At 43.7% G+C, this 20,965-nt stretch overlaps 1 protein-coding gene across 6 annotated transcripts in view; it reads right to left on the reverse strand.

Annotated features, from left to right (window-relative positions):
* SEMA3F (semaphorin 3F) overlaps positions 1 to 20,965 on the reverse strand; it is a 127,532-nt gene that overhangs the window by 98,722 nt on the left and 7,845 nt on the right. For all 6 annotated transcript variants that reach the window (XM_035105997.2, XM_035105991.2, XM_035105993.2 and 3 more), the window contains exon 2: positions 16,005 to 16,164. In XM_035105997.2, coding sequence (XP_034961888.1) covers positions 16,005 to 16,116 — 112 coding nt within the window. In that variant the 5' untranslated portion in view covers positions 16,117 to 16,164. The remainder of the gene's footprint in view (positions 1 to 16,004; positions 16,165 to 20,965) is intronic.

A 20,965-nucleotide genomic window follows, 5' to 3' on the forward strand; every position in this document is an offset into this window, starting at 1 on the left:
AGATTACAGAGCCTTTCAGCTCTTGGTTAACACTTCCAGACAAGCTCAGAGCAGAGTGATTGACACCTGCACCCATCTGTAGATAACCAGCAACTCTGGCAACTAATGCTTGGAGGACTGAAATACACTGTGGATGTCTCTGTCCAGTTAAGAAGACAGAGTCGAAGAAAAGTATGAATGTGTTCATATTGGTTCTTGCTCTGGGATTGTGTGAACAATAAAAAGTGGGTTACAAATAAATAAAGTACTGTGCTCTTGTCCTTTTAACTCAACAGTTTTCCAGAATCCCCTAGGTCTTATGAAGTTCACTTAACTTTCTGTGTGTGATATTTTGGAGTGTTCCCATCCAAAAGCAGCTTGTTTGTGCATGAGAACCTAACAGTTTCCTGGGACACTTTGCCAACATTTTAAGTAGGCAATTATAATAATACTCAGTCATCATGCATTCCTTACTTTGATGCCAGATAACAACATTTAAGCAGTGACTTTCTTTGACTTACACTGTCTGTCCCAAGATGCCCTGTCCTAGCTGTCTCATTGGCTGTATTTCTTTTTTTTTTCTTGCAGCATTTCCTCAACTTTAGTATGGTAGAAAGATATGCCAAAATAAAAATCATTCCTAGGTAAAAATGCAATTCTGAGTCTAAAAACAATTTAGATTGTTTTATTTATTAAATTACACAGCCTGATGTACTGCTAAGGTCCTAAGAGAGTAACCACTTTATACTTTCATTCTATAGACACACACATTACAGCCGACAGGTAGGTTCTTGCCCTGTAATCCTATGATTGACCTGGCATTTGAACTCAGACCTCTCAAGTGGTCTAGCTCAAGTGTTATGTTCACTGGGCAGAAACCACAATATGTAACTCACACATTATGAAAGATGACCACACGTTATTAAAGACATGGACCTGTGACAGGGAACCTTAGCCAATGATGGCTTTTTGGCACAAATATGTACTTATGTAAAATACTCATATATTTTCAAAGTATTTTTCCCCATCATACATCTGTTTTTAGAATGTCTAGAAATTGAAAGAGTTTGGCCTCTGAAATAACTTGTAGTGAAATCCTAAACATGAATGTTCAGAAATAAGTGCTATTCAATTCAATGAGGCTTATTCTCAAGGAAGTCAAGTTAGGGTGGCAGCCTTTGAGATCATGCTGTTGTTTGTTTCTCTTTAATGTCAATCAAGAATCACTCTTGATTGTTCTAACAATGAAATTGGTCTGTACAGCAAGAACTGCTTCCCCACAGTAGTGGAGGAGGTGAGAATCTGTGGCCCTTCAGATGAACCTTGACTCCTAATTGCCATCAGCCCCCAACAACATGGCCAATGGTCTGGGATGATAGGAGTTGCAGTCCCACAGCAGTTTGAAGGTGTCACGGGTTCTCTACCCTAGTCTACAAATACATCTAATTCTGAGCTAGCATGTGAGATCTTTTGGATTAGAATGAGTAGTTAATGAAGTTAAGCAACAGCAAGGTAGTTTTAAATACATTGCATCCAGTTTGTGTACCTCTGTTCTCAGAAGTCTCTTTAATTCAGCAAATGTTTCTGTGCATGGAAGAGGAGAAAGTTATTTTTGATAATTATTCCCCCTTACCTCTGCAAGTCCCCATATCACAACCCAAATCTGCTCCAGAGAATTGGGGAACTGTCTGGAATAGTATGGGAGGTACCTCAGGGGCATGCAGGAAAAAAGGATTAATGAATTTAATCTTCCCTGCCCTTCTGTTCACAAAAGTCTAGGCTAGACCAAACATTCTTCCATAAGCAGAGGACACAATTGGATGCAACTCTATCAGGGCTGGTTATAGGGAGCATAGGACTCTTCTTTTTACAACAGCTGCACTGGCTACCATACTGTTTCCAGACACAATTCAAAGTGCTAGTTATGACCTATAAAGCCCTACATGGCTTTGGTCCAACCTATCTGAAAGACCTATTTTCCTCATATGAAACTGCATGGGCTCTGAAATCTTTGAGAGAAGCTCTTCTCTCAGACCTGCCACTCCCAAAGGCATGCATGCTGGGGATATGGGAGACAGCCCTCTCAGTAGCTGCTCCCAGACTTTGGCACTCCCTTTCTAGAGAAGGTAGACTGGCTTCCTCCTTCTCCTTCTATCACAGGCGAAGACTTTCCTGCTCCATCCAGTTTTGGGGAATTGATTGTTTCTAAGGAAAGGGCTGGTGCTATTTTTATTGTAACTGTCAGTATCCCATATCTGTTGGTATGCAATCGCTTTCAAATTATTGCTTTTCCTGTTTTTAGCTGTTTCTATTTTATCTGTAAGCCGAGTCCTGGTCTGGGGAAAAAGGTAGACTATAAATAAATATAATCATCATCATCTTTGGTTTCTCACCACATATGTATTTATTATATTACTCCATAAATTACTAGGGATGGGATGGACAACATGTCAAAATACATTTTGACATTAAGATTCCATCAGGCAGCCCTGGAGTTTTAAAAACCCCAGGCAGTTAACCACAATGCAAGTACAGCATGGCCAGTAGCAGCTTTTGTATCTTCCATCTTTCCGTCTGAATGGCATTACTGTACACCATCATTTCAATTTGCATAATCTTTTCTGGGACACCCCAGAGAAAGACAGACAGAGACCCACAAAGAGATTGTGACACATTAGGAGCCAGGTTAATTTAAGACCACCAACTTGCTCTGCTAAGGCCCTAAACCTCCCTGCTGGTAATGACTGCCTTGCTCTGTTGACCTTGAGGTGAAAGGTTCCATCTCCTTTTTCCAGGTCCCTGGGGCTAACTGTTCTACCCCTTCTATGGATTGCTTCTGCCATGGTCACATTTTAATGCATTTTATTTTAGCTGACACACTGTGGCACAGAATAATTCGAACAGTGAAACAAATTCCAACTTAATGTTAACAGCTCAATCCTACAGCCATTGTCATTTACCTCTTTCAGCACTTTGAAATTTAGCTGCTGCTTCATTACTCGTTTTTAAGATTATTATCACTAGTGGTCGCCTTCCCTGCTTCTGATGTGGCAACAAGAATAAATAAGGGCAGTAATCACTCCACACATATAGGTTATATGCATGTCTTCCTCACCAGAGGAGTCAATGAAAGGCTCTACTTATCAGTGTCAGTGGAAACTTTGCTTTAAAAGTCATCAGGACCGCACTGGAGCAAAAACAAAACAAAACTAGCATAATCCCAGGTGTTCCATCATGCAGGTACAGACAGCTGTATTGTTATTTTGATATGAAGTTGTCTTATACTATCATTGCCCATCCAACCTACTATTGCATAATCTTCTCCAGGCCTTCCACCAGAGATCTTTTAAGGTGGAGATGGTTAAGGATTGAACCCAGGACCTTCTAAATACACAAAGTGAGGTTATTCTACTATTTATATTCTGCCTTCCTATAAAATACATACGGTATACATGACAGCATGTGGTCAAACTTTCACATCTTTGGTCTCCTATAGCCCAGCCATAAAAGTGGCAGGTGTTCCAACAGCAGCAGTGAAATAATGCTAGTCATAAGTATTTTCTAGTAAGTCACAAGTCACAGCCCTGTAAACACTTGAGAAATTGTAAAGAAGCTGCACAACTGTCCAGGATGTTCTTTTGCTTTGAGGACATACTGAAGGAAAGCATATCAGAAGTCACTTCCTGTCCTCCATGTATGCTGACTCTCCTAGCCCCACACAGTATACATTCAGACTTTGTGCTGGAGTTACATTGTAGATGTAGACGTAAATTAGTGGTTTTTCCAGTCCAAGTCTGAAATCAGTGGTTCACAGAATATGGGCTATATTCTTGTTTTTACTATGCTTAATTTCATTCAAGTCAACAACAGAAATTAGATTCAAACATGCACACTCCTAACAATCATACCACCCATAGATATAATGCTTATCTGTAAATATGGGGTTGTCAATCAGCCCCACCTGCCAAATAAAATAACACGATGTTCATACATAGGGGGATTTTTTTAATAACTTTGTTAAGAATAGCCACCCTGTTTTTTCCTGAGAAGAATACTGAAAAAGATATATGCATGTATGTGGGAAGTCACCAGCAAATGTCCAGGTTATATAAATAGATCTTCTCCCCCACCTCATCCTTCCTTGGGAAACAAGGATTGACAGCAAATGGAGGATTCAGGATGCTGCTTTCATTTTCCATCACTGCTTATTTCCCTCCTGGGAACATGTTCCCAACTCTTAACACTGAGGATAGGGAGTGGAGCAGAGAGGTTTTGACGCAGAATGCTAAATGGAGAACTACAACCCATCATGGCTTAGTTTTGCTCTCCTAACTTGGAAAAACTCCGACAAATATCAGTGCTACACAATGAGAACATAAGGTCTAGGCACAGGGGTTAACCAAAAACACCCACTGTTCATGGAGAAGCAGAATGGGCTCATCAAAGACTGAGCAATGACTGATACCCATAGCAAAGCCATTGTTCCAGAACATCACAATGACAACTGGAGTTCTATCACTAAGGAAGGAAGGAAAGACTCTGCCCTCCTGTAAAGCCTACAGACTTATCCGCATTGACCACACACACAATTTTGATAAATCTTGTAGCACTTGCAGGGGTGGTGATTCTTGAAGCTCTTGGAATGGAATGAACTCTCTGAACCAGAGAAAATCCTATTTTCCAAAAATGGTATAATGATGTATGCCAAGATGTTGGAGCCATTTCCATGTGATGAGGCCGATACACACCTGCTAAAGAGAGCAGCAGATGAGGGGTTCTAATTATTATTCAGCAACAGTGGTCTTGGGTGTTCCCACTGAATGTTAGCATAAACACTGATACAAGCAGAACAATGGGCTTTGAACTGGCTGCAGCAGTAAGTGAATGGGGAAGCTGTTCATGGCTCTCTGGGTACTGCATTGTCTTACTGTGTATATGCAGAGACTAAGCAACACTCCCCAGCTGGTGATCCATGTGAACTTCTCTGCTGGCAGCACTGCCACATCAGAGGCAATGCAGTCAGCTCTGTCATCAAACAGTTAACTCTGGGTAAGGGAACATAGGAATTGCCTTGTTGCATTATATGCAGACTCATCTGAAAACTGAAAGACTGAATCATCCAATTGGTCATTCTATATCTAGAAGTAGTGGTGTAGTGTGCGACGGGGTGAGCTACCGTGTTTCCCCTTTTTTAAGCCGTAGTCATAAAGTAAGCCATGGCAGGATTTTTAAGATTTTTAAAATATAAGACATACCCCGAAAATAAGACATAGGTCTACCTGCAGGGTCGGCGCCCAGCAGCGAAGGTGGGAACGGGGCCGAGGACGCCTCTGGCCAAAAGTTTTGGGGGGGTGTCGAGAAGTTCCATTTGGCGGGGGGGGGGAGTTGGAGGGAGGGAGGCACTGCTGACTGGGCTTGTTGCTTCTGTTTTCTTTTCACGTTGTTTGTTCCTGTAAAATGGCAACCCCTGGGCCAAAGCAATTGATCCTCGCCTATGTTGCTTCCCAGGGTGGTGGGAGGGGGGAAAGAAAGAGGGAAAAGATGTCGGCGGGGAGAGAAAACGCGTGAGTCCTCTCCCTTTCTTTCCTGCTTAGCCAGCTTGTGGGCAGGCCGAAGCAATCGAGCCAACGACTCTAATAACAGAAGCTGTTCTGTCATTAGAGACATCGGCTCGATTGCTTCGGCCTGCCCACAAGCTGGCTAAGCAGGAAAGAAAGGGAGAGGACTCACGCGTTTTCTCTCCCCGCCGACATCTTTTCCCTCTTTCTTTCCCACCACCCTGGGAAGCTTCCAGGCTGCTTCCTTGATCCGGCGGCCTGCCGGGTCAGCACTGATCAGCGCTGCACGGAGCACCAGATCGAAGATCCGGTCTGCAGAGTCAGCGCTCAGCAGCGCCGTGCTGGATTGAGGAGGCGATGCTCCGTGCGGCGTTGCTGGACGCTAACTCTGCAGACCGGCTCCTCGATCCGGTGCTCCGCACGGCGCAGCAACAGCCAAGCGCAGCACGCCAAGCCGGCCAGCACCCTCACCCTCGCCACTGCTGCGGGCACAGGCACGGGCATGTCCCCCACCGGCGCCAGCCTCAGCAGCAACGCCAGCAGCGATGCCCGCATGGTGCAGCTCAGCCCCACGGCAGCCCCTGCGCTCCCGCTCCAGCCACCTGCGTGAGCCATGCTCTACGGCCTCGGCCCCCCGCTCAGCACCGCCAGCAGGTCCACCGCAGCGTCGGGGGAGGAGGGGAGGAGGGACTTTTCTGCCTATGCCATCCGTTCTCGGCTTGGTTTGCTTAGCGTCGCCTTTGTCATATGCCACCATTGTCGATGATGTCCTCCGGTTTCACAGAATTGTGGAATTGGAAGGGACCACGAAGGCCCTGCAATGGAGGACTATTGTGCCTCCAACTCCCCCCTGCCAAATGGAACTTCCCGACACGCCCCCCTTAAACTTTTGGTCAGAGGCGTCCTTCTTGCTGTGCGCCCTGAGCTAGCGGGACCCAGCAGCAGCAATGCTGGCCGCGGTAAGGAGGGGTACTTACAGTAATAATTTTTTTAAAAAAAGACACCCCCCGAAAATAAGCCATAGGCGTATTTTCTTGAGTAAAATTAATATAAGACGGTGTCTTAAAATGTGGGAAACACGGTACCATTGCTCGGTCTCTGCTCCTGCCAAACTAGCAGTTCAAAAGCACATCAAAGTGCAAGTACTGTAGATAAATATGTACCGCTCCCGCGGGAAGGTAAATGGCGTTTCCGTGCGCTGGTCTGGTTCATCAGAAGCGGCTTAGTCATGCTGGGCACATGACCTGGAAGCTGTCTGCAGACAAACACCGGCTCCCGTGGCCAATAAAGCAAGATGAGCGCCGCAACCCCAGAGTTGTCCGTGACTGGACTTAATGGTCAGGGGTCCCTTTACCTTTACTATGAAATAAGGGGGGGGTGCTTTGTCCCTGTCCCCTCCTGCTCTACTATAACACTATCTGGAACCTAAGGTGAGAAAGTTAGTGCTGCTACTTCTTGAAGATGGATGAATTAGTGCTGCTCCTTTGAAGCACTCCAAAGCCAAAAGCAATAGAAGTCCAGGCTTCCTAACATCTTCAGGGACAACCCAACCACCTGCTCCTCCACTCCCCCCCCCTTAATAAAATCCATCAGTGCTATTTTCTTTTAACCTCCAAGGACTAAGAAGAGTGGTGGTGGTAACACAACTCAGTGCTAGAATTAAAGAGTTTATATGCAGCCTTGAAAAGGAATGTTTACCCTCACATGAATGCCCTATATAGAAAAGCCTATATAAATGAGTGGCTCTACCCCACACATGCCCTCCACACAGAAGCTCATAACCTGCAATGACGTATAAACAGTGTACATGAGCCCTGACACTTCTGTCTGAGGCTTCAATGCCCATGCGCACATGGGTTTGTCTGTTTGTTTTCTAAATGTGATGCAAGAGCATTCTTTCTGAATGCCCCTGCAGTAAAATAATCATGCAGAATCCTCAGTCTGGAACCTTACACGCCTGTCCCTAACCTCTTTCCTTCCTGCTCAAATATAGAATTATGGTCTGTTCCTGCTGTTTAATCTGCCAAGTAGAATCTGGGCCAAGTGGGAGGAGGTGTCAGGCGCATTAAATCTCTCACCTTTCTCTAAGCCCTGGCTGCAGTTTATTGGCAAAGTTGGTGGCCTGGGCCATGTTAACAGCCCACATTGATTAACTCTTCCTCCTCATGTTTCCCACTTTCCTAGCTGTGCTCTTCCCCACCCCCTCCCTTTCTATTCACCCACCACCTCCCTAGAAAGAGAGGCACATAAAGACATACAAATTATCGACTCAGGAAAAAAACCCAATTAAAGACAGCTCAGTTTACAGCTCTGGTTTCCCAGCTGGCTTTTAGGCAAGGCTAGAGGTTAATTCTCATTAACTGGGAATAACTGAAATAGGGGTTCAAGGGAAAGAAATGCATTGCAGAATAAAGAGAGAAATGTCAGTGATGGGTTGCAGAGGCTTGCTGGTGTTTTGCCAGCACCTTGCCCTTTAAGTAGCCGTCAGTTGCTACCACCAGGCAATGACTACTGTTTGGACATTTCCTGGAAGCTCCACCTGTGCTAGAAGAAGCAGGACACAGTCCCTCTCACTCATCTGTCTCTGTCTATAATCTTTGAGGTGGGAAAATCTTGTCCCCTCTTCAAAAGGGGGGGGGGAGACCACCCAAGTAACTACCCACAAGGTACAACACAGGCAGGTGATATGATATTTCCTCTAGAAGTTGCTAACCCACATGTTTTTATCTGTTGTCATCCATTTGTCTCAAGAGACAATTGAGTGCTCCTTCGGGGGTGAAGTCAAACCTGCATTAGCAAAGTATCCTCCCTGGGATACAAGCCTGGGCAGTGTGTATGGAGGTTCTAGGCTACCCAGACGGCAAGACCTCGCTGGTGTGGTCCAAAGGAAAGCAGAGCAATATGTTTGGCACCAGCTTGGTTGCAGGAGTTCCTAAGAGGCAGCATACAAAGGACCATCCAATAGTAGGACCTTCATTCCAAATTTGTGTAGGGTTCACGCCTTCACCTTTTCTTGTACCAAAGATATCCCGCAAGAGAGCAGAGGTTTGAGATCAGAGTTTTCCTTCTCCTAGATGAAAAACTCAGGTTTTCCATCTAGCCCAGGTTGATGAGCCCTGTCTGCCCCCACTTCCCTCTACAGCATGTGCAGAAACTGCCTTCTTAACCATTAGACCCACTATTGTTCTCACTCACTCAATCAATCCACTGGAGCCTGTCATTGTATGCAGGGGAAGACCCAGACTCACTGAGGGTTTGAGACCCATTGGCTCTCCTCACCTGGTTTAGCTGGGCAGTCGAAGCCGTTCCTGGGGTGTGGCCGCTGTCGCATGCTGACAGCTTCTAGGAGCCACATGTGCTAAGTGCAGGGTGGAGATCAAAGATGGACAAACTACCCCAGAAAGAGCATGAAGTGTCCCGTACCAGAGGTACTACCCCTCTGCTAACACCCCACATGGTTTTATCACCTATCATATATTTACAGTGCTCTGAATGTTAAAAAAAGTCTAACTTTTGCCTTGCTTATTAAAAAGGATCTATTCCATTCCTTTTAGATTTATAGAGAAAACTTCGGCGGCCCGGCGCACCTGGCCCTGCCCGGTGGAGCGCAAGTCCGGTGTCGCCGTTGCTGGTCCTGCCCGCGGCGGGCAAGAAACAGAAGGCATGGCGTCGGGTGGGAGCGGCGCCTCTGAGGTGCACAAGGCGCAGTTGCTCAAACAAAGCACGCACATCCATCCCCAGGACAGCGCATGGCTCCGGCTTTCCAGCTGGGAAAGGGGGCGTGCCCGAGGGATCTCTGAACCATGGCGCTGGATAGGCTTAAGACGGCCCTGTCTAAAATAATTGAATTTAACATTTAAAAAACCAACAATAAGTTAAAATATCAGTTTCATACAAAACAGCAACAGCAGACCAACAGTGCAAAACCTACACAGTACTTCACAACAAAGTCAGTCTAAAACTTTTATTTCCAATATAAAAATGTTTTCACGAGCTGCGCAGAGGGAATCAGGAAGAACTATCCATTTATAACTGACTTTCTAAATCATGCACAGATTTGCAAAAGAAAGCATTAACCAATATAATGTAGCTTTCAGTAAACAGAATTAAAAATGAGATGAATGCCAGCCCATGAATCTTAACCACCTAAGTGCTAGAAGATCAATCTTTTTTAGATGCTATTCCATAACCCAAATACTCTAGCTGCTGACAGATCAGCTGCAAATACAGGTCAATGGACTTCATAAAGAAGAAAGTGAGTGAAAATGTAAGATTATTGCTCTAAGCAATGGCTTAATTTTAATTTTACTTGTGGAAAGTCAACTTCCAGTGAGGGGCATTCATAATACATCTCATGCTGTGATATCGCCAATATGTACTCAGCCCTTCCTTACTTTTGACTATGCTGTTCAACATTGAGGCATGCAACTGCCAACTCCTTTACACATAATTAGATTGTATACCTGATTACAACTAATGCAACTGAGAACAAATTTTAGAGAACACACCTGCAAACATGTTAAGGGCATTAAGCCCAGGGCAAAGGAGGGCAGTGTGACTGGAACAAGAATTCAGTGAAAGGAGGGAGCAATTCCTTGGAAAAACATATTGTGGGGTGGATAGAAGTGCTGAATGCAGGGGAGAATGATCTCTTCAGTAGGAGGAATTGCAGGTAGTCTTATTTGGAATTGTGGGAAGCAGTTACCTTCTTCCTGAGAAAGATTTTATTTAATTCCCTTGGCTTTACGAATCAGGGAGCATTGTTTCCATGTTTATGTGCATAACTGTCAGCAAACTCCAGGTAAATTCTTCCATCCCTTTCTATGCCTTCACCATTCAATTTGTTTCCAAACTGCCTTCCATTTCATTGCCAAGTCCCATGATTCATTATTTATTATTTCTGCTTTGGTCAAAGCTTCAGGACCCCAGAGTCAAGTGATATGGGGTTGGGGTGAGGAGAAACCTTACTGGCAAAGGTAGAACTTTCCCAGCTTTTTGATTGTAGAGTAACAGGAAACCAAATTCTCCTATAAAAAGGCTCAAAGACATTATTTTTCTAAGTCATTCATTTGAAACCGCCCCCCCCCTTTCCTAAGATACAGAAATCTTTCAATAGGCCCAAAGAAGGAACTCAAATGAATACTTATACCATTAAAACATAAAGGTGGGATAGATTATATTTCTGTCTACCACTTGTTCTCTGTTCATATTCCAAAGTTCTTGCTTGTAAAAGAGAAGGGCACTCAGGAGTGCAGTTCTAGCCAATGCAGAGCTTGAAGTAAAAAATGCATGGTGCTGGAGGACAGGGGCTAAAATCAGACTTGTTACTAAAAAAAACTAAACATAGTCAAGTATTATGACCTTCCATGTTCTTGACAACCTTACATTTTTCAGTCCCAGGCGGGCAACAAAAGCAAAAAGAAGAGGTTTGTCAAGCCATAGGCAGGTCCTCACAAATGGTCTGTGGCCTATGTTCAGTTTGGTGCATCACAGAAGGTGTGCAGAATCAATACTGGATAATTAACTCCAACTGCTGCCACAACAACCCTTACTATAACAGGGGGCTAGGCTTCCCCTGACAGCTTACTGAATGTGGTTAAGAAGTTTTACAGAATGAAGTACACAAAAATACAGAAGAGCTAGGAAGAGGATATTATAATATCTGTATGAGTCAAGTATCACACTGAGTCAACATAACTGTGATTTCGTACCTGAGGTCAAGCATATCTCAACCCAGTGGCATATCAACTAGTCCATATTGCCTCCAAAATCAATTAATCTATTTGTTACAGCTAAAAAATAATTCAAAGGAACAGGAGTAAAAGAGGACAGGGTGTCACAAGATGATTCACCCCTGCATGACAAACTGCACCTACCAAAAGTTCTTCCATGAAACTATTAAAAGCACACAGTTCTTCCTTTTTACTTTGGCTACCCTGCATACAGTGAGTGCAGAACAAGTCATTTGCATTCATAATTTAGCACTGAAAATTCCTAAATAAATGCTTGCTTAGGAAAAAAAAGATCTGAACATCAATTTCAAGTGTTCAGAGCGCCTCAAGTGTCCTATCAAGGTGTAATCCTAACAGCCACCCTGTAAAGATATATGTATCAGTATCCCCTACATTGCAGATATGGGTGGTACAGTTATTTCTGTTGATTTCTCTGCTAGAGAGATGCAGGTGAAGTGTTCTAGACATACTTAGCAATCACTTTCATGCATCCCCGTGTTTGCAGGGCCAATGTGACTGTCAAATATCCTGCAGATTAGCTGCAATTACAGCTCATAAAGGCCAGAGGATGCTCCCTATTGATCTAATAGCATGTCTGTGCTTCTCTCACCACTATTACCAAATCTGTGCTCCCATCACCACTATTACCAATCTCCTCCTGCCACTGACAGTCCCCAAATCCTGCCAGTACAGTCGTACCTCGGGTTACGACCACCTCGGTTTGCGAACAGTTCGGGTTACGAACTGCGCACCCCCGGAAGTGCTTCCGCTGCGCGCGCACGCGCATAAGCCGCGTGCGCAAAGCGCGTAAATCGCGCTTTGCGCATGCGCAAAATGGCGGCGCCCATCGCGTTCGGCTTGCGAACTATTCGGGTTACGAACTGCGATCCGGAACGGATCGCGTTCGTAACCCGAGGTATTACTGTACAGTATGTGAATGTGACAGAAGCCTACTTACAAAAACATTGAAAACACAAAAATAGTCATACGGTTGCAGGGTAAGTGTCCACCTATCACCTCATAACTGACATCAATAAATATTCAAAAGATGATGGCTCTTAAAATGTGCAAACATGTTATGAACAAGGTTCAGACTTACTGGTGATGAGCTACTGTGGGCTCCACACAACCTGTAATAAATACCCAAAGCTAGACACAAACAATATTTTTGTCATTAAAATGACAATGTAATTAAACACATTTACTGACAGATCTTAAAAAGCAAACTTTTAAACTCACACTATTCATCACATTCCCTGCAAATCTCTCACATTTCTTCATGTGCCCAACACATGCAATTTCATGCTGCAAAAATCTGAAGAGTAAAGGAGCAGCACAGTATGAAAATAGAGGCCTTCATGTCATATCCTGGCAAGAAGAAGTTGCAATCTATAAATACACCAGCCCTGAGATACACACTGATCCATTTCCCCTGATTATGGAAAAGGAAGAAACATTTGCAGGAATTTGTACCTAAGCTATAGGCTTCCTTTGCTTTTACTGTAGTGGATAGTTACATATAGATGCTACCCTGACCAAAGTCATACTCTTTCATTTTTGAGGCAGCACTTTGCATTTTGCACACTGTATGAAATACAGTGCTGTATTTCCCTTGTTATAATGCCATTTCATGCTACATGCAACTTGAAAGTACAATGAAAAGTTCAAGTATCTTAAGTCATGTGTAGTGTATTGTCTTTTATCATATCACTATAATTAGCTGCAAGCGCACAGGAAATAAACACACTCACGCAAGGCGACAGTCATGTCCACACAGAATTTGCTTTGCCTTTTCTCTGTGTTATTTTTTTAAAAAAATCAGCACATGTGAACATGTGCACCTATACATAACTCTTTAATATTATAGATCTTTTTTATTATTATTAGATTTTAATTAACTTTCTTTTCTGTCATTACAAACATCTCATACCAATAATATACATATTACACATCTTCACCCCTTCCCTCCTGGGCTTCCCGCAGCTTCCATTTCTGGTTCGTTACCCCCTTATTGCATACTGCTGTATCTTATAAGCCACTATATCATTTCTTCATTGTTTTAAGTGTTCTCTATCAATAAAGATGTGAGTGTTTATTTAAATCCTGCCATCAAGTCGATGTTCTTTCTTTGTTTCTGCAAATCTATCTATCTATATATATAAATGTTCCCACTGTGTGCGCGGATGAAACAGCCTTTCACCGTAACCGCTGAACCGAATTGCATCAAATTAGGACAAAGCATACCTTGCCCATCAGGGAGGGATTTTGCATAATTTCCCCCCCCCCAAAAAGCACACCTTTCATACCTAAAATAATGATTAAACACAAAAAGTGGCGCCCAAATTATACATCACCAGCAGAAGCTCTGAAGACTCCAGCAGCATCCAACAGAAAGGCAGATTGCGCGCTGTCACCAGCAAAAGCTCTGAAGGGCGGCGCCAAATAATGGCGTCATCAACCGAGCAACTGAAACCACCAAGGCGGCCATTACCAGATAACCCACGGAGTCAGGCCTGGCCAAGGAATGGAGATACAGGGCGGAAGCCTCGGCTCGCATTTAAATACTAGCCCAAGCCAAGGCCGACAGACTAGGCCTCGCCTCTACTTTAAAGCCTACAAACTAGGCCTCGGCTCTACTTTACAGCATAGCTGCCAAGTTATCCCTTTTTTAAGGGAAATTCCCTTATGCTGAATAGGCTTCCTCGTGAGAAAAGGGAAAACTTGGCAGCTATGCTTTACAGCCTACAGACTAGGCCTCTGCTCTACTTCACAGACTAGGCCTCACTCTACTTTACAACCTACAAACTAGGCCTCTACTCTACTTTAAATACTATCCTGAGTGGAGCCCTGGGTGGGGGGTGGGGGGGCCAAATAGGTCATGGACTGACATAGGGGGGGGAATACCTCATGGGTCACTACAGGATGGGAGTAATCACAGGGATGAGACACAACAACCGGGGGGGGGTGGAGGAAAAAACACATAGTCCAGGGGGGAACGGACACATCCTCCACCTTTCCTGGGAAACAAGAACCCTGAGTCAGGCACAGCAAATAATAAGAAAACAAAAATAATTAAAACAACAAATCCAAGGACAAAGTTCATACATCTGGAAAAGCATATTACCATTCAAAACACAAATGAAATCAATACCCCCCCCCAAAAAAAAACCACAGCAATGTGTGGCCGGGTCAGCTAGTATATTATAAAAGGTTGCCACTCTTTTTCAAAGTCGCTGTTGTCCTTTTCTGTTATCTTTTAAGGTTTTTGTGAGTATAGTTAAGTCGGGAGAGCTTCTCTATTGACTTAAAACTAAAACATAACCCCCAGGTCTGGATCTTGGTACCCTCTAAGACACATTCCAGATACAGAACTTTTAACAAAACATTGCCAGAAACTGTGTGATGGTGACAAAAGGGATGGGAACAAGTTGGGGGGGGGGGGGTTGCCAAGCCAAGTATAGAAACAAAGGCAGCCAGCTATCTGAGACTTTCAGGGCCTCCATCACACCCACCACCACATCTCCCTCCTTTCCCACCGCTGGTCCTTCACCTCCTGTAATATATAACATTCCCTGTCAACTCCCTCTTTCTTCTCTTCGCTGTAATGTGCTCTGCCTAATTTCCCCCTTACCAGTGCTATCCCCAGCAAGGTGAGCACTTCAGCCATGCAACCAGCATCAATTCAGTGATACAGCACAGAGGGAACACTATTTTCTAACCACTTATATTTGAAAGACAGAATTTGAACAAAGCAATAGCATAAAAAAGAATATGAACATTCAGTCATTGAGAGTAAAATAAAGAATAAAATGTCCCACAGATTTGTCCCTACCCACCAGAGGTTAAACATAGGATGGGAGAGGAAGGTGGGAGAAAGAGGTGCCAATCCAGTTCTGCAAGATTTAAGCCACTCCCTCGGACAACCATAATAGCAACACACAGTTAGTTCACTTGGAAATTCTCAGTAAAAGAAAAATGCAGGTTTTACTACAAGTTTGCTCATGTGTTGCTCTTCATTGAGCATGCAAGCAGAAGCAGTACCAGGACAAAAAGGCTAATTTAGATCAGACTCATAAGAGGCATCCTCCTCCCTGTGAGGTCAATTAATTAATTCAATGCAGTATCCTTCACAGGCAATCATTTCCGCATGCCAGCTAGCCCTGAAGATTTACAGTCAGTCATCCCAACACCTGTTTCCTCCTCGGCATGGAAGATCCATATGCAGCACTGCAGTCCCCTCCTAGGAAGCTCATATGTGACTTGCTGCCAACTTCTCAGCACACATAGCAGCTTGGGTTCACTGAGCTGTCAATCTGCTGTCTGTACTGCCAGCTATGGTGCTTGACTCTAAAAAAATCTGAGGAAACTCCTCAAGCTGCAAGGCCAGTTATCTCCAGATGGAGAGAGACACTGAAGTGCAATGCACTACATGTGTGATTGATGTAGGCTGCTAGCCCAGGGGCTTCTCAGAACCTATTCCAGAAAAGTGTTGCTCATTATCGTGGCTAGGATCCCAAGAAAATCTGCTGCTGGAAATAGCATTCTTGGAAAGATAGAGTGGCCACTCTAGTGAACCTGAAATTAAAACAGAACCTCCAGGTCTGGATCTTGGCACCCTCAAGAGACGCATTCTGGATACAGAACTTTTATCAAGCCATTAATTGCCAGAAAACATAACACAAGTAAGACCACAACTACGCTATAACACCGATTTAACATAGTGACTGTGCCTTACCTTTGAAAGTGAGCTGCACTCTTGGAGTAGCAAAGAGGTAATCCTTGGAGTAGGATGGCCACCAGCCTACAATTAGTAAGGTTGCCCAAAGCAAAAAGCCAACGAGGGGCATAGTGGGAAGAGGTGTGAATCCAAAATCCAGGCAGAATTCTTAGGGAATCTATAAGAGATAGGAAAGTGAAGACAGAAACATTATTCCCCAGAACAAGTTATGAGACAGGAAATGAACTAAAATTCTCTGGTTAAAAGTCATTCTATTATTCTGCTCAACTCCACCCTTGGGAGGAGAAACTTGCAGGTTTAACAATTCACCAGTCTGTCCTTCAGAAGCCTAGCCCATTTCCCCAGTGCACAGTCTTTGTCAATCAACCTAATTGCAATTCTGAAATTAAGATTAGGTGAGAGAACACCTAATTTTGGAGTGGGGAGAAGAATACTGTTGCAGCAGTGAATACTGTATGGCCCAATCAAAATGGGCTCATAATATATTGTGCCTCCCCCATACCCATTATACAGTGCAAGATAGCTATGCTAAATCCAAAACGCAAACCTATGGCTGTGATTACCTATATCAAGTTACATTTCTCATTGTGAATGTGCACACAGCAGAAAAAATAGTGAGAGAATCAGCCCTACCCTATGACTAAGAGCTAATCTTTGGGGGTTCCTGGAGCACACAGGAACCTGAGCTTCAACTTTCTTGTTCTGCATTCCTTTAACATTATGGTTTTAGCTGGCCTTATACACTCCCCTATATTGAGGGTACTCTGGCACATGTCACACTTCAGAGCATCTTCCACATAATTATTTGGATTAACTTTGCCTCTCTGTGTGTTTTGTGAACTTTTCATTTGGGTTTCATTGAGCCCTGAACCATTCTTAGCCTTTGATATATATTTTTTGTCTTCAAGGTAACAGATAAAGAAAGAAAACAACAACTGCAGCACATGCCATAAAGAACTGATATATATTTGGAATGGAAAATTCTCCCTTCCTCTTCTGCCCACCTCTTCTCTTGAATGAAGGGGCGGGGTGGGGGGGAGTCCAGACACTGCTAGCTAGTATGCAAGTTCCCAGAGGCATTTGTTACAGCAGCTTTCTGTATTTGAATGCATAGAGAATAATTACATAACACAAAAAAATCCATCAATAACATTAGTATTTATGATTTAAGTGAGATTAATGTAACTTTTTGAGTTGGTTGCGGTACTCTTACGCACACTTTGACAGTGTGTATCTTTTCACTGACTGAACTCTTAACCAGGGTCATTGCCTTTACCACCAGAACATCAGCTTCACAGTGTAGCTGGAGCAGCCTCCAGAAAGAATGAATACCAGACCGTATAAGCCCAACTACAATTAACAAGCTCACATGCTGCTCTCATTTGGTAAAGTAAACAAGGTTTGATTGAGGGGCAGTAATCAAGTCGTCTCCTCTCAGGAATGAAGAGAGTCCTTATAGCCCTATCCTATGGCAGTCAGAGCCAGCAGCCCACCCACTGGGGGCTTCTCCACCCCCACAAGAGTGCCCCTTCCCTACAGAGAGAAAGAGAGGAGGATGGGGCTGCAGCCCTTATGATGTACTACCTCTTTACCCTCCTGCTGAGCACAGAAATGCAGTGAAGGGGGGGAGAGGACTTGTATGGTACATTCTCCACTTTCTAGTCAGGAGAAATATGTACTTAATTATTTAAAACACACACACACATAAAGACAAAAGGCATTTTTCTTAATAGTAGAATTTTTTTAAAAAAAATAGTTTGTGTGTACCACCAGCTGGGTTCTACTGGGCCTCTGAGCTGGAAAAAAATTGACATAGACTTGCCTAAATAGAGTGCCAGGGGCCCTGTGAAAATGGCTAGCCAGAAATCAGATGGGATAGTTTATGTGGAATTTAAAACATTACCTTTATTCATCACAAAGTGTAAGTTACATACAGCTTTCTCCACTTCAGCTGGCACCCCACCCCAACACACACATACCACTTTCTAATACACAATGCACCTTTGCTGAGTCCCTCTGCATATGAACCAAAGATAGCTTCCTTGGCCCTCTGTTTCTCTGGAGGAACTGTCTTTTATACCACTGGATAATGTCCACTCAGTCACACATGATACAGCAACTGAACAGTTTTGATTTGTCTGCTTTCTGCACTTTCAGTTGATGGATGCTTACAACAGCAGTTACTCTAGGACAGGCACCCCCAAACTTCGGCCCTCCAGATGTTTTGGACTACAATTCCCATCTTCCCTGACCACTGGTCCTGCTAGCTAGGGATCATGGGAGTTGTAGGCCAAAACATCTGGCGGGCCGCAGTTTGGGGATGCCTGCTCTAGGATAACTGCAAACCATTCCTGCGCCATTTTATCATACTTAACTATATCAGCGTAAATTAACACTTCACAAGAATTAGTTCAGAGTTTGCTACACTGGAGAAATGGGACAAAACACAGAGCCCTAGATTGGCAATCAGAAGAACTGTTTAATCAGTGGAACTGCAGGCTTTCAGTGCAAACTACTTTCCTCAGAAGTCAATGTTAAAAACTCTCATTAATTTTAATACAACAAGATATATATATATATACATTCAATGTCATTGAGATGCATCCAGCTGGAAGACTTATTGTATTGGGGAGCTGAATAAATATAGGGCAAATTGCAGAAGTTGGCAGTCTACAGAGATGGAACAGGCGGAAAAGGCTACCTAACAAGCAGATTAGAACAACAGAAATAATATTGAATGCAAATGCACCAACACACTATGCCATGGTGACTATGATGTGTGCTTCCAGTCGTTGCAACAAATCTGTCGGCTCTACCATCCCTTTTGGGCAACTGCATAGTGTTATCATCACAGGCAAGAGTTCAAATGACTACCAGGCATGGTTATGTTCTACCTCCAGTGCTGGAAACATTTTGTCTCTGATTACCAGCTACTGAGAATCTCAAATGGAGAGAACCTTGTTGCATTCAAAAATAGATGGGCCTTTGATCTGATCCAACAGGACTTTTCACATACAGTGGTGCCTCGCTAGGCGAAATTAATTCGTTCCACGGGTCTTTTCTTATAACGAAAAATTCGTCTAGCGAATCCCATAGGAATGCACTGAATTTTTTTTTGCCCATAGGAATACATTAATTGAATTTCAATGCATTCCTATGGGAAACCGCGATTCGCTAGACGAATTTTTCGTAAACCGCATTCGTCTAGTGAGGCAACCTCCGCTCGAAAAATCCTTTCGTTAAGCGGAAATTTCGTTAAGCAGGGCGTTCGTTAAGCGAGGCACCACTGTATTTTAAAATTTGGAGCCAGGCTGATCATCTTCCCCTCCAACCAGACAGTAGGTAACATTTAGTTTTTCTGTCCAGCTGAACCTGTGAAGTTTGCAAGATCCCTTGGATTCAGTATGTGGCATTCAACCACAGCCTTGGAGTCGTACTGGACACACCCCCCCCCCCAAAAAAATCCCTTCTTTCTTGTTCAGTAAGAAGGAACCCGTCCTTTCCCAGCTCTTAAAATGCTCATTTGAATGGATCACAAGGATTTGAATCCTTTCCCCCTACCACATCAGGAAGATGATGGCAAGAGGCATGCATCAAAGGTCTCCTTCTCATGTTCTGTTTCTATTGTACTAAGAGTACATATGGATGCAGTTATAAAGCATGCTAAAATTATTCAAACAATGTGTGCACATGTGAGCAGGCAAAACCCCTTTAAATATTTAGAGTTTCTTCTTGCAATTAAGGTATCTGAAAACCTCAAACCTAATTTACTGCATACACATTATTAGCACTTCAGCCAGTTTCTTAAGAAATTCTTAAGAACAATTTGCAGTAAAATGTACATACACATACCACAACTAGGGAAAGGAAAACCGACCCAATGGCTCCCTATGGAAGCACTTCCCTGTGTGCTCCAATATGATGAATGCTGGGGGGGGGGGGGCATAATTGCTACCAACACTGCCTCCTCTGGTTCACTGGTGAGATGCAGGGAAGTGGTAGTTAATGACAGAAACAAACTTCAGGGATTTCACAGGAAAATCCTTGGAATCAGTCAAACAAATCCAGACTGGCTCTATGGACGTTTAGGGTAATTGATGGGCCCCCAGGAGAACACAGCTTTCTTCGGCTGTGGGCAATGCACCACAATTGCAGGAGTTAAAATTTCCCCAGGGGCAATATATCATAGCAATTTCCTTTGCACTAGGTAAATATTTGTATTATTTGCCTGTCTTTCCACATACATTCACACATCCCCTTTTGGAGATTCTTCACTCAGCGCACACATCAGTTCTTTTTGGAACCAGAATGTCTAAAATCCAAATTACCCTGTGAAATAAAAGCTACAATCGGCTGCATTTAAATCAAACCCCCGCCGGCCTTGGGAAATAGTTCTGGCAAATACCAATATTGCATTTGGATGGTGCTGTGCGTGCCATTGAGAGTGAGTGAGATGGCAAACAAAGGAAAATAGCAGAGAAGGGGGGGGAGGGAGGGAGCGGGAGAATGTAAGAAAAAGAGAGCAGAAAGGAGAAACAGAAAGCTGGGAGAGAAAAGCAAAGCGATCAGGAAAATACTGTACTGTTCTTGAGAAGTGTTCCCTGGCTCTAAAGTGTCAGTCTGTCTCCTGATGGAATGTGTCACTGTGTGGACTTAGGGAAAAGCTAGTGTGTCATACTTGGAGACCAGAGGTCCTTTTACATATGAAGCTCGGCCACTTTTCAGTCTCCATAAATAAACAAGAGATTATTCCAGCCACTTCTGAGCCGAGATCGTAATGAAAGGAAAGGAAGATTGGGAACCCCTTCTGCTGGCTCCTAGTGCATCTGTTCAGGAAGAGAGGGGTCTCTGATCAGTTTCAGTTTGTAAATGTCAGTGCATGCATCTGAGCCTCCTGAGAAAGGAGCTTAAAGAACAGGAAATGTTTGGAGAAAGGCAAGAAGAAGAAGAAAAATCAG

This window comes from Zootoca vivipara, chromosome 2, assembly GCF_963506605.1.
Source record: "Zootoca vivipara chromosome 2, rZooViv1.1, whole genome shotgun sequence".
NCBI classification, from domain to species: domain Eukaryota; kingdom Metazoa; phylum Chordata; class Lepidosauria; order Squamata; family Lacertidae; genus Zootoca; species Zootoca vivipara.